Source organism: Artibeus jamaicensis, unplaced genomic scaffold (assembly GCF_021234435.1).
Source record: "Artibeus jamaicensis isolate MK-2021 breed Jamaican fruit bat unplaced genomic scaffold, CSHL_Jam_final contig_3126, whole genome shotgun sequence".
NCBI classification, from domain to species: Eukaryota; Metazoa; Chordata; class Mammalia; order Chiroptera; family Phyllostomidae; genus Artibeus; species Artibeus jamaicensis.
Genome location: NW_026521723.1, coordinates 12,950,823 through 12,964,951, shown reverse-complemented (window position 1 = coordinate 12,964,951; position 14,129 = coordinate 12,950,823). Strand labels below are relative to the sequence as shown.

General features: G+C 37.8%; 1 protein-coding gene across 1 annotated transcript in view; it reads right to left on the bottom strand.

The window, feature by feature from the left end:
- Nucleotides 1-12,481, bottom strand: part of GAP43 (growth associated protein 43) — a 108,436-nt gene extending 95,955 nt beyond the window's left edge. Inside the window, exon 1 of the mRNA XM_037155890.2 lies at nucleotides 12,368-12,481. Within this exon, the coding sequence (XP_037011785.2) occupies nucleotides 12,368-12,397 (30 nt within the window). The 5' untranslated portion in view covers nucleotides 12,398-12,481. The remainder of the gene's footprint in view (nucleotides 1-12,367) is intronic.
- Between the last annotated feature and the right edge of the window lie 1,648 nt (nucleotides 12,482-14,129).

Genomic DNA, 14,129 nt, shown 5'->3' with positions numbered 1-14,129 from the left:
TACAAGAAACTAGGTCTTGTTGATGTTTTCAATACAGCTCTTGAGTTAACTGTCCACCAGTATGGAGTACAAATATGGCTGAATTATCAAAAGCTACCACTCTGTCTTTCAGTGAAAGGCAGACAAAGCCATAGGAATACTGAATTTAGATTAATATGAAAGATATCCAAATGAATACTAAATACCAACCTGATTTCTCCAGAGTATCTTCCCCCAGTGATAAAGAAAAACAGAATTGCCTTCTCTTGCCTGGAGTAAACAAATGATTGAGAGTTAAGTGTAAAATTCTGAAGATCTCACTCTTCAGGAAAAAAAAATGTATATATTTTGAATAAAACAAACCCTCAAGTGAGATTCAACTAAATAAAGGGTCAATATATTTTAAATAAGATAATACCATTTTACCTTCCTTTGAAAGTTTCAGAATTATTAGAAATATTAATCTCTTAAAACTTTGAAAGAAAAATTTCCTAAATGCCTCAGAGAAGATGAAGTGAGAAAAGTTTGTGATGGATCACTTATGAAGTCTCATTAGTCCCTTACATCTCTCAAATAAAATACTATATTTATTTGTTTAAAATAGGATTTTGAAATGCAATTTTCACCCCAAATATACTCAATGCCTATTTCACTCCCCATTAGAACCCTGTAAGGGAGTGAATAACCAAGGAAGGTTTTCCTCAATATAACACATACTTAGAAATCTAACTGTAAGTTAATTACTTAGAAACTGAGAATTTTCTCTTTAAAAAATTTTGCCTTGAATTCTTGTTTCTTCATTCTGTTCCAATTGAATGTTTATTTCTTTTTTCTGTTCAAAATCATTGATTTTAGTCCCAGTTTAATTCTCTTTACTGTTGGTTCCCTGTATGTTTTCCCTTATTTAACTTAGCATAGCTTTCACTTCTTCCTATATTTTACATCTCTACTCAATCATTTCTGTTAGCATCCTCATTACCAGTGTTTTGAACTCCGCATCTAATAGGTTGGCTATCTCCTTGTTGCTTAGTTCTTTTTCAGGAGTTTTGATCTGTTCTTTTATTTAGGCCATATTTCTTCGTCTGGGCACACTTGTGTACATTGTAAGGGGTGGAGACTTATATGTTCACCAGGGTGCTGAGACAAATTTAAACATTCTGAATCATAGAGGTGCCCAGAAGGATAAGAGAAAGAATAAGAAATTAAAAACTTATTTTAAAATAATGAAGGAAAACTTCCCCAGTCTGAAGAAGGAAATAGGTTTCTAGGAAACCTAGGAAGCTCAGAGAGTCCCAAAGAAGTTGGACCCAAGGAGGAGCACATTAGGACACATCAAAATTATATTACCCAAGATTAAAGATAAGGAGAGAATCTTAAAAGCAGCAAGAACACAGAAGAGAGTTATTTACAAAACAGTTCCTATAAGACTATCAGCTGATTTTTCAAAAGAAATCTTGCAGGCAAGAAGAGGCTGGAAAGAAGTATTCAAAGTCATGAATGGCAAAGACCTCCATCCAAGCTTACTCTACCCAGCAAAGCTATCATTTAGAATGGAAGGGCAGATAAAGTGCTTCCCAGATAAGATCAAGTTAAAGCAGTTCATCATCACCAAGCTCTTACTATATGAAATGTTAAAGAGACTTATCTAAGAGAAAGATCAAAACTATGAACAGTAAAATGACAACAAACTTACAACTGTCAATAACCGAACCTAAGAGCAAAAACAAAAACAAACTAAGCCAACAGCTAGAACAGTAACAGAATCACAGATGGAGATCACATTGAGGGTTATTAGTAGAGAGAGGGAGAGGAAAAAATGGGGAAAAAGGTACAGGGCATAAGAAGCATAAATGGTAAGTACAAAAAACACAGGGAGAGGTTAAGAACAGTATAGGAAATGGAGAAGTCAAAGAATTTAATGTATGACCCATGGACATGAACTAAGCTGGGAATACTGGAGGGAGGGTGTAGGGTGCAGGAGGATAAAAGGGAGAAAAATGGGGCAACTGTAATAGCATAATTAGTAAAATATGCCTAAAAAATTCTGCCTTGTTTTTTTTTTAATAATGGAGACAATTGCTTCTACTGGACTTTGAGTAAAACTGTGGAATGCATCCTTTGGAATAACTGTTAAGGATCTAATATGAAGATTAATTTTACTTTTAAGTTTATACTTTAAGCAAGTAAATTGTTTTCTGAACCACAGCAAAGTAGGAGGATGAAGAGGATTTGCATTCTAACAGCTAGTAGTTAAGGCCAACTCCTAGGCTCATTGTGCTAAGAGGTTCTGAAGCCATTTAGAAAAGCAATCAGTTCTTGAGTTTGCTTAACCGTTGGAGATAATTTCATTTATTTTTTTTTCTTTGCCTCATCTAGCTCCTTTATATAGTCAACAGTGGGAAGATATTAAGGTCTTTAAAATTTTTTCATTTAACAATAACATTTTTTAATGTTATTGGAACTAGGGTTACAAAAAAAATGGATGAAAGACTAATTACCAAAATTCTACATGTAGAGCAAACAGTTGCATATGGAGACAATAACTCAATATATTTAAAAGTGCCAATTTGCTAAAAATAGATAAATATGATGATTATTGATGAAATTAATTCAATGGTATCCAAATTAGATGACTAATATCAAAGAGTAGCATTTTTCTGATATAATCCAAGCAAGATCTTTTACGTCCATTATTGCCCAATTCTTTAGCAGAAATAGATCCTACACATTAAAAAAAAAAGAAAGAAAGAAAAGAAAAGAGAGCAAACTCCACTATGCCAAATTAGCAAGAATACATGGGAGCGAGTTTTTCTCTTGGGTGGTACCTACCTACCTGCCAGTGTTCAGCTTTGGAAAAATGGTGAAAAATCTATACCTGTTGACTCCAAATGTGGACACTTGCCCTAACTTTTCTTTTATAGATATAAAAGCCCATGAGATCAGTTATCTGTGTGGCCACTACTTCTTTTCAGATTCATTAGTGATGCTAACTAAGCCTACCAATAATAATATGCAAAACAAGGCAAAATGAAAGGGAAAAATTTGTGGCCCTTCCCATTTGAGGTAAGTCTTTCCTGATCTAGGTAGCTACTTTATAATGGATATACAGGTATATATTCAGGAGCCACATTCTCAGACAAATTATCTTGTCACTAGATTCATAGATGTAACCTTTCAGAAATTTTGTCTAAACCATGTGACCTGGCTCTTCTCTCAGTTAGAGATGGTTGATCCATTGGTAACTAGCTGATTCAAGAAAACCAATCAGATTCGCTCACTTTAATTTTCTCTCCCCTCTTCCTTCCTTCCCTATGTCTTCAATTAAAATTTTGAAGAATTTTAATAAAGAGACACAAAACCTGGTGTTATTAACAACTGAATCCTTTAAATGTTGAACTCCAGAAAGACAGTCTATGAGTTCCTGTTGTTGAGGTTCCCAGGTCTACTCTGGTTACCCTAAATTGGCCTGTTCAACTTCTTGATTTCTGTGATATCTGTTTCTTTCAATAGATCCCTTCTACAGACCCTTAAAGTTAGTTTCTATTATTTGTACACCATCAAAGGACACATAAATAATAGAAGTGTGTGTTTGTGTATGTGTGTGTAGAGACAGAGACAGAGAGAGACAGCATGATGGTCATGGAGAGCAAAAAACAGAGGCAGAGAGAGAGGCAGTTAGAGTGAATGATAATAGGGGACACTGACCATTAACCAACCACAAATACAATTAAGGATATAACTGTTTTGCTCTGGACACCAGTTTATTTCTAAATTTCTAGTTAACACACCTTTCTGTTAAATTCTACTTAAATTCCCTATATATAAGTATTTTTTCAAAATATGCATGATATTAATTGTTCTATTTTAGACTTTTCATTTCCAGGAGAAACAAAATCTCTTAGACAAAATTTCATACAATTATGATACTTAAAATATTTTCAAATGTTATCCATATGTTAAGAAATAAGGTTCTTTAGTTTTCAAAACTCCACTGCTTATCTGAAAATTTGATAAACTTTGTTTTATTAAATTAGTTAACTTATCTCAATCAACCAGGAATGCAGGAGAACTGAAATGTCCTTTGTAGAGATATTGAGAGCTTATAAAATTATTTATGGAATTTGGAGTTGAGTTGGAAAAGGTTCAGTACTATACTATCACTTCCTGATGCATTGAGAAACCCTAAAGTTGTATGAAAATCGTGTTCAGATGATAATCTTGGAGCTTCCCTTAACCAGACTTCATCCCATTTCACTCTCCAAACCAGTCCCATGCTCCCTCTCTACTCTTCTGCCTGACTGGGCCCTCCTGTGATGGATGTGAGCACAGCATGCCTGGTAATATTAGTGCTGAGAACCCAATTTAGAAGTGAGGTGGGGGTGGGGATGGAGATGAAGGAGAAGCAGCTAACTTAGCAAATGAAGAACACAAATATAGAGGTGAAGAAAAAGACGAAAAAGTGAAAAATATATATACTGGATTTTTCTAATGCATTTTAACAGATCCTTGGGTATCATGACAAAGATATACTATGTTCTAATCCATTAGCATGGTTAAATATTTACTCTGTAGTGAATAAGAGAGAAGATATGAAAATGAAAGATATATATCTATATCTCTCTCTCTGTCTGTCTATGTATCTATATCTTCTATACAGAGAACAAAGGTACTTCTTTGCATAGAACCATAAATACTTTAGGTTTCAATACATGGAATTCCTGTACTCAACTAATAATATCCTGACTTGAAAAACACATTATTTGCAAACACACTTTTATTTTTATAACTTTATTTGAACCTCAAAACAGTCTAATAGAAAAGATAAGTCAGGATTTGGAGCATTTTTTATGTGTCTACATAGATGAATAAATTGAGGCTCAGAAAGATTGAGTTACTTACCCAGGGTCACATGACAAGCAATTAGCAGAGCCAGGTCTAGAACCCAGAAGAAGGGTTTATTCCACTACAAAGACATGAAACAGGACATTAAACAAACAAAATAAAGCTTGTAAACAATTAAAGATGGGGAATCTGGAGGGTCAAACCGCCACACTACAATGTAAACTCACAGCAAGTATGCTACTCTGATCTAAACACACAGGAAAAGAAAGTGTAACTTTGACCACACCACCTTGTGAGGAGGACCAGTAAGAGCTGAACATAGATTTATACCAAGTTAGTTCTGAAGAGGTATGTGAGGATGGTCTTTTGTCCCAAACATTTCCCCTAATGTCCCATCATGAAGATCCTTCCCTTACTTCTTTCATTCCCTCAGTAAATATTTTTATTGAGAAGTTAATATGTTTCAGACACAGCTTAAAATGCCTGTTTTGTCTAAAATACCCATTTGGAATGTTTTAAATTTTTTCTGAAAACTCTTCTTCATAACCTCACCCACTCAACACTAGCCTGAGGTAGTGGTAATCAACAGGAAAACTGCACTTGGACTTGAGAGGAGGACAAAAAAAATAGAATAACTCCAAAACGGAGACTGAGAACAATGTGTCAGATATAAAATAAAAGTGTGGACATTGGGAAACACTACTCAACTTGAGCAGTTGAAGACAAATTTTATTTTGTCTTATTTCTCTTCTGAAGGCCATGCCAATTCAGTCAGAAAAATATATACTACCTGGAGTCTGGTAAGAAGTATTTTCATGGAAAGCTGTGGTTATAATTTGCCTCATATTGGTCACAATATGCCTACTTCAGAAGCCAAATCCCTTCAGTCTATTAAACCTAAAAATATAAAAATTGATCTTATTCTCCTTCATTTTACATGACTTTTGAAAAACTACTTACCATTCAACCACCCTTTACCTCCATGCAAGATTTCTCTTTGAGGAATATTATTACATGGATACTTCAGTGAAAAGGATCAAGAATTCCAAAATGAAAATAAACTTAATTCTTGAATACAGGTCCATGAGCACAAGCCAGCCTATTTTGAACTTTGTATGATCAATGAAATAAGTCAACTAAGAATAGCAAGAAATTGAGTCAAGGTTTATTTGCAAAAGTTGTGAACAATGCAATAAGAGTAAGCACTTAGCCAAAGGAAAGGGCATGAAAAGACTATAGTAACCACATGTCTTTCCTGAGACTCTGCTAATCTCAGAGAGTGGGTCTCTGTGCTGCTGGTTAGTGGGGAGGAGGACATCAAAGGGACATTTCCAGATAGTACCAGTTATGGCAGTTTGGAAAAATGCAGTATTAATGGGCTCATTTTTTTTGCCTGCTTTTATTAATAAGTGGTGGTTACCATCCTATAGATCAATAACAAGAACCAATGATAATCAGCTCAACTTTGAAGTTTAATGCCAATAGAGTAAAGAAAAATATATACTGGTGGTTCCATCCATTTAGATATGCCACAAATTATGGAAAGTCTATAGACTACGTTCCCTATCTATTTAAGCAAACAGATCATCCACAGTTAAAACCAGGTACTGTGTTCTAGTAAAGGCTGGAGATAGCATTTCATCTTCAGGATTCTTTTGATTTCATCAAAAGGTTTAGGATTTCATCTTTCCTTTAAGCAGCTCACAGTATGGACATCAGTATGTGAAAACAAACAAACAAACAAACAAACAAATGCTATATAGTGCAACAAGTGATAGAATAGTGATATTATACTATATAGCATAGTCACAAAGAAAGTAGAAGAAACTTAACTCAGAAAACTCAAGAATGGCTTCAAAGAGCTAACTCTTAGAAGGAAAATGGGAATTTTCCTGGCTGAGAGAGGGTGTAATGTGGGCAGAGAGTACAGAATGACCAAAGGCACCAGTGTTTGAAAATGTATGTTGTATTATAAGTTGGGAGGAGAGGATGTTTCAAGATGGCATTGGAAAGGTGAGCAAGAGAAGATCATGTCTTCCATGCTAAATATTTTGTGTTTTTGCTTCCAGTTAAGAGGACACATTAGATTTTAAGGAGGAAAAACATGATAAGATTGGTGTTAGGTAAAAATAAGTGCAATGCTATTTGCAAGGAGAATTGAAGAAGAGCAATTCATGATTGCTCCCAGGTCTCTAGAGTTTGCAAACCAGCTATACCATGGGAATTTGGAGGGAGACTAAGTTGAAGACTGAGTATGGTTTTGTACACAATAAACAGTTTTACCTCTTAAATACTTAGACAGAGATACCTAATGAACCAGGAGCTCAGGAGAGATATCCAGTGTACAGATTTGGAAATCACACAGGTGGTTAAAATTCCCAACATGAATGAGATCACTTAGAACTGGTGTGTAAAGTAAGAGGAAAAATGGATCTAGACCAGGCACCAGAAGATAATTGATATTTTGGGGATAAGAGAATTTAAAAAGCCAGCAAAGAAGACTGAGACAGACCTGTCTGAGAGGGAGAATGAGAAGAGTTATCATGGGGGTCAAATGAGGAGAACATTTCAGGAAGAAGTAAAGACAACAATATAAAATGTCAAAGGGATATTGAAAGACAAACTGAAGAGTCAGTGGAAGTGGTGTCTTTTTCAGAATATGTTTCAGATGAATTATGGGAACAGAAGCCTATTAAAGTAGAAGGAATTGTGACTGGGAAGTAATGAAGAGGAGAAAGTGTGGGGAGAACTTCTAGGAACTTTATTCTAACAGGAGGGTGAGCCAGAGCACTGTGGAAATAGGGACAGGAGAGTAAGGAGATGGTCTTTTAAGAAAGAAGAGATAAGAGCATATTCATAGTCAATGGGGAAAGGAGAAGATGAAATCTCAAGAGAGTAGGACAGGATGGAATGAGGTTCTGGAGAAAAAAAATAGGAGGAGCAAGAGCATAAACAGAGGAATCAACTGTGACCAGAAGCAACTATTCCCTATTAGAAGAAGATAGTGTAGTGCGCACTAGACAATCTTGAACAATTGGCAGTTTTAAGCCAAATCTCACATTGCAAATCTTGGACAGAAAATTTTTTTAACTTTTGTATTAATCTTTGTTTTCACATTCATTTTGTGTAATCCCTACAAAAACCCATTAAGGCAAGCAGAGTGGGATATTTGCTTGTTTGTTTTCAGATTTGGTGTTCTAGCCTCCATCTTACAAAAGGAAAATGAAGCTCAAGATTATATGATTCCTTCAAGATCATAGAATCAGTATATGACATAAACTAAGGACTCTCAGCACAGTGCTTTTCCCAACACCTCAGGGACCATTATGAAGAATTCAGTGTGGTGGTGCAGAGGCAGCCTGGTAACACTTGAAATTCCGACGGGAGAATCCCTGCCCACAGTCACTTCTTTGATTGACAACAGACGCACTTGGTTGCCTGAATGTCTCTGAAAGTTAATAGTGAAGTGAATGCTGTATCTTCTCTTGAGATGACCTGGGTATGTGCAACCTTTGAAATGTTCCTTTAATATTAGAGGAAAATTTTAGACTTTTATTACTTTACCAGTATGAACAAGGAGAGTATTTGGTTAATATAAGTGCTTTACTATTGCTTGAAAGGACCCCCCCTCCCCCCCACCCTCTGCAACCCCTTTCTTATGCTGCCAGGTAAAACTGAGGTATGTGGAATTAACAGCCCCAGGCATATCACTGACAACTTCACTAGGAAAGAGGCAAAATGAGACCCCTTGCCAATCTTCCTCTCAGTGAACAGGAGCACTGCCCTTTAGCATAAAATATGAAAGGAGGTTTCTCTAGTTGTGCCAACTCAGCAAGAGAAAAAATTAACCCCACGTGTTCTTATCCCAGTTGCCTCAGCATGAGTGAGGAGGGAGAGACCAGAGTTGTCAGCATGAGACAGAGAGCAGGCTCATTGTGTATGGCTTAGAAGGAATCCCAGACTCCCCAGATATGAACACATTTCTAGGTTCATCATACATTTTTCTAAGGTTCTCTACAAGTCCAGATAATCTGGCAGAAAAAACCAACCCTTTAAATGATTTCTTCTTCTGTTTAAATTTGGAAATGTGTGGTAGAAATTAGCATTTAAAAAAATTAACAGTTTCAATTATATTCAGTAGAATGTCTCCATTTAATTAATTCACTCAGTCCCTGAGTGACACTGGGTGTGGCTCAGAGAGATTTAGGAGAAATACAATTTATAACTAGGAAGAATTGTCTGCATCAAGCAATCCTTCCACACCTTTCCAACACTGCAAGGAAGGGAGAGGTTGGAACTCTAAACCACAGATCACACTCTCTAAGATCGAGTTTATTTGTTGTGTGAAGAAAAAGGCGGATATTGGTATGGTTTAAGGGTGGGGGCTGAGGGGCTACTTGCTTGTATTGGTAGTCTTTACACTTCAGTTAAAGTCCTCAGTTTTAAACAAAGGAAATACCTCATAGTTTTCTGGCTTCATGAACTCAGATCCTATCTTGCAAGTTTTTCATCATCTGCAATATGCATGGTAATTAAGCTATTTAAAGTTAGCCCCAAGATATTTGAAAATCATAAGCCAATAAAATCTCAGGCGTTCTTCTATTTTATTCCTCTTTTACCCACTCCTTTATCATCTTCCCATCTCCTCCCCACTGCCATTCTCTTCTTCCTGCTATAATAATCTACAGTGGTAGGTAATTAATGGTAAATAAAGATCATTTATGCTTTCTTCTCACTCACTAGCAATGTATTACAACTCAGAAATCCAAGATTGCTTCTTTATGCCGCTCAAGTGGAAGAGGAAGGAAGTGCAATCTCTCCAGCCCCCTCCCATGTTTCTGCTGGATTTTATGGGTGTGGCTGAGTTTAGACCTTTGCAGGTTTTTGCCCTTGTTCTATTCCCTGTTAGAGGCTAGGATGATGCCAGAAGAAACATAAACACAATCAGATTCTGCCATGTATGATACAGGATCATTTCACCCACAAACAGGAAACCTGTGTGAGACTGAAGTACTCACACTATATAAATGCCAGTCGGTATAGTATGGAGCCCACGCCCTGAATACATTATTTCTTTCAGTTTGATTTAATACGATCATCCTACCTACTGACTTATGTAAAGGATACACAGCCATGGTAAAGAGGAAACAGGACCATTTCACACAGAAGCCCATGTTTATAAAATGCATGGGCAAAATAGAATACTTTCTATACCTTTCATTTTTCTCTCTTGAATATAAACTATGCTAAAACACATGCAGGCATGTGGAAGCCATACAGAGTACATGCATGACTATTGTATATGAAGTGTGCATATGCTATACACATTTAGTGCTAATTTCTACAACTCCCAAACACAAAATTTCAGTTTCATCACTTTGCACATCCCACTGAGCATGTGGGGCTGCCACTGAGATAGCACCCTAGTGAAGGCAGCTTCCCCCTTTGGGGGAAGGGAATCCCTTTAGCCCCAATTCCCTTTCTAAAAATCATGCCTGGTTTCCTTTGTCAAAGGGGGGTATACATATACTTGTAAGTGTATACATAAAGTGGCAAAAAGTTATAATGCAGGATATTTTTATTTCCAAAAATAAAGCATTTTCAAATGAATACCACTGGCTTCCTTAGGACTTCGCCTTCCTAAATTGTATTTGCCCAGCTCATCAATGGGGCAACCTCGGAACATTTCCTTGACAGTGTGCTTAACCCAGCCACCTGTATCTATTGAATGTACGTATTAGAATGAAGGCCAGAAGTGTCCTGGTCTGAAAAATGAGCCAAAGGAAGCACCAGTCTCTAGAGCCATAGAGCAGTTTAGGGAAGTGCAGCACGTAAGGCTTTCATGCTCTTCCCCACACACCTCTGCACAACCCATACACAAAACCCCAGGTGCCTGCTTTCTTTTTTTCTTTCTCCTTTCTCTTTCTTTCTTTCTTTCTTTCTTTCTTTCTTTCTTTCTTTCTTTCTTTCTTTCTTTCTTTCTTTCTTTCTTTCTTTCTTTCTTTCTTTCTTTCTTTCTTTCTTTCTTTCTTTCTTCTCTCTCTCTCTCTCTTTCCTCTTTCTCTCTAGCCTTTCTCTCTGTCTCTCCACCCACTGCTCTGATATTCTGTCTCCTTTCCCCTTCCTCTTCCTTCTCTTACATCCTTACTCCCCTCCCCTCCTTTCAGGGCGCTGGCTAAATGTTCGTATTTGGCAGGCTGTTTCTTCTCCACTCTCTTCCTTCACCCCCTTTGGATTAGCAAGTGTATTACAAATTGCCCAATATCCAATACCTGCACAGGAATAATGCCCAATTCCTATCGCTTGCACCCCACCCCTAAGGCAGTCAATCTGCAGAGGGCTTGCTTCTTTGACCAAGACTGCCATCCCTTCCCAAGGGCACGCGCACAGTCACGCACAAGCACACCCTCGCCCATTTTGCCCCGTATCCTTCGCCAAAATCACTCAAACGTGTTCCAGTAAATGTTTGAAAGCCTCATTCGGCGAATGCCAGGGCACTGTGGGCTCCTACGGAATAACGTACTCGTTGTTCCTCCCCAACCTACTCCAATCAAGTTTCTAAAATGTCTTTCAAGAAATAAGTGAGCAATTTGAAATGGAAGAAAAACCTGGGCAATGCGGGAGGAGGGCGGGGACTGGAATTCTTGCTCATCTTGTACGTGTCCCTCTTCCTGATGAAAATGAGTCACCATGCTTATCTAGAATGTTAGCCTGACTCTGGTCACTGACAATCCCAGGAAAGATGTAAGAGAAGGGGAGGAAAGACCTGATTTCCAACAGGTAATACACGGCTGGTCTTTCCCATCCCATCTGAGCTCAAAGCTCCTAGGGGCGTGGTCCACCATCTCCTCAGACCAGCTGGTGCACAATCACTAAGGGCATTTTCCCTTCCATGCGGCCGGTTTGTCCCTCAGCCCCCCGTCGCCTTCAGATTCTCTTTTTGAAAAATAAGCATTTGGGAGATAAGCAATCTCCCAAATCGCAGTTTCATTCACTGATAAATAAATAAATAAATAAATAAATCCTTCACATGTTCTTCCATTAATACCTGCGCCCATTTGAAGCTCAGGCGTGCAGGAAGGAAGGCTTCTCCCGCGGCACATGTGAGAAAATTGTGAGGCAACACAAGCAATACTCATTACTGAATGTCATTCTTTCAGCCTGCTTTTTGCAAATATAAAGGGTTGCCTCCCCCTCTTGTAGGTAGACCCTCATCTTTCCCCCCACACCCATTTCTACATCCACACCAGTAAAACCAGACCTGAAATGCTAGACATTTACTAATACCCCCCACACCATCGTATTTCTAGCCAAACCGGGATATTTTTTCTAACCGCATCTTAATTAGTAGCAGCAATTCAAAACCAGAGCATAAGAGACAGAACAGAATAAAAGCTGGGATGCAACCGGCAGTTACCATATGCTAAGGAAAAGAGCACCATGGCCAGAGCAGAAGCAGTTAAAACATTTTTTTTCCTGCCTGTTCAGGGAAACACTGAGCTCTGGTAATTTCACAACAGCAAGAAGTAAAAATCTTTAGCTCTACCTGTTTGGTTCTTCTCATACAGCACAGCATGGTTGTATCCTCCCTTGCCTTCTTCCTGCCTTCTCTCCTTTCCTCCTCTCTCTTTCTTATTTCCCCCCCTCTCCACCTCTTTTCTGCTCGCTTGCTCACTCGCTCTCTCGCGCTGCGCGCTCTCTCTCCCTCCCTCCCTCCCTCTCTCTCTCCCTCACACACACCAGGGCAGTTAGCAGCAACTGTAAGGTCCACAGCTATTGCTCATCGCACATGCTTCTCTCTCTCTCTCTCTCCTCCCTCCCTCTTCTCTTCTCTCTTTTCTCTCTTTCTCTTCCCACCTACTCTCTATCTTTCTTTTCCTCCCCTGTCTCTCCGTCTCTTTCTCAGAATTGTTCCCTAGCTTTCAATGACTAATCACTTCCCCAGCCCCCACCCCCTTTCTAGACAGTCGCCCCCTCCCAGTCCCCTGCCAGCCTCATGAATATTTAAACATCTCCAATCTGGACCCAATTACCCACCGACTTTTAGGCTGTACTGAGAGTGTGTTGGGGTGGGGGCAGAGAAGGATATTCTAGTCGGTTCAGGAGACTGGGTGGGATGTGTTTTATGGAAGAGGGGCCTGGGGAATGCTTGTATTTCTTTACTAACTCTTCTCTTTTCCCAATATCATAAAAGCAAAGAACAGCTATTCTGAATGAGTAGTCAGACCTATACAACATGTTATATCTGCTATTTAGGTTTTATGCACAGTTAATAATTGTGAGGGTTAAATTCTCTCAAAAAATAAAATAACATGTAAATATTATACATTGTATATATATGGTACTCAGTGATCATATAATCTAAAATAAATAATATGTATAAGGCAAAATATGCACAAACATATCTCATACATGCTCTAACATTCTAAAAAATCTACATAAAGTATTGTATTTTTAACATTCTAAGCACATGAGTTCAGAAATAATACTTAGTGTTTAGAAATTAGCAACCATCCAAAATCTCATGGTAGTTTTTTTTCTTAATGCACATACACCTGCTTGAAAATTGGGGTTTCTTCGAATTTCACTGAAAAAAACTGAGCACATTTGAACACCAAGTCTGTGTGATATTAATGGTAACCCAAATGATATGTTACAGTTTGGGGAGGAAGAATAAAAGTAAACTCATTTGTTATGAGAAGCAGGGATGTATCATGAATCCCTCTTCCCCACTTCCTCCTATGGTCTTTCAATTCGAGTGAAGAAAAAGCTATCTTTTAAAAAGGTGTAAACAATACAATTCTCAGATATATAGTACTGTGTGATTTTGGAAATGTTACTGAACCTCTCTGCACCTAATTTTCTAATTCCTAGAATAAGGGTAATAATGCCAACTTATTACTGGTGAAGACCAAATAATAAAATGTATGCAAAGCACAACAAAGCCATTCTCAATACATAATAGATTTACCTCAGAGGCTGTACTTCTCTGAAATTTTGGTAAAATTTTCAAGTACCACCTCAAAAAACTTGTCAAACTATTTCTCCTTTTCTATTAGTAATGCTAAGCATCACCAATTAAATAGCTCATATTTTTTCTATTCCCTCCCAGACATAAGCCTAGTTAATAGGTGTCAACCAGACAGCTTATTATCATATATATTATCAGTAGCACTGAGCTTAATATGTGCTAAACACATTTTAACAAAATTCAAGGTACACTCCTCTCAGAATGGACTATCTCAGAGAAACAGACTCCCGAGGGGTGATCGTTATAAATTATCCCCAGAGGTCTTCCTGGGCCTCAT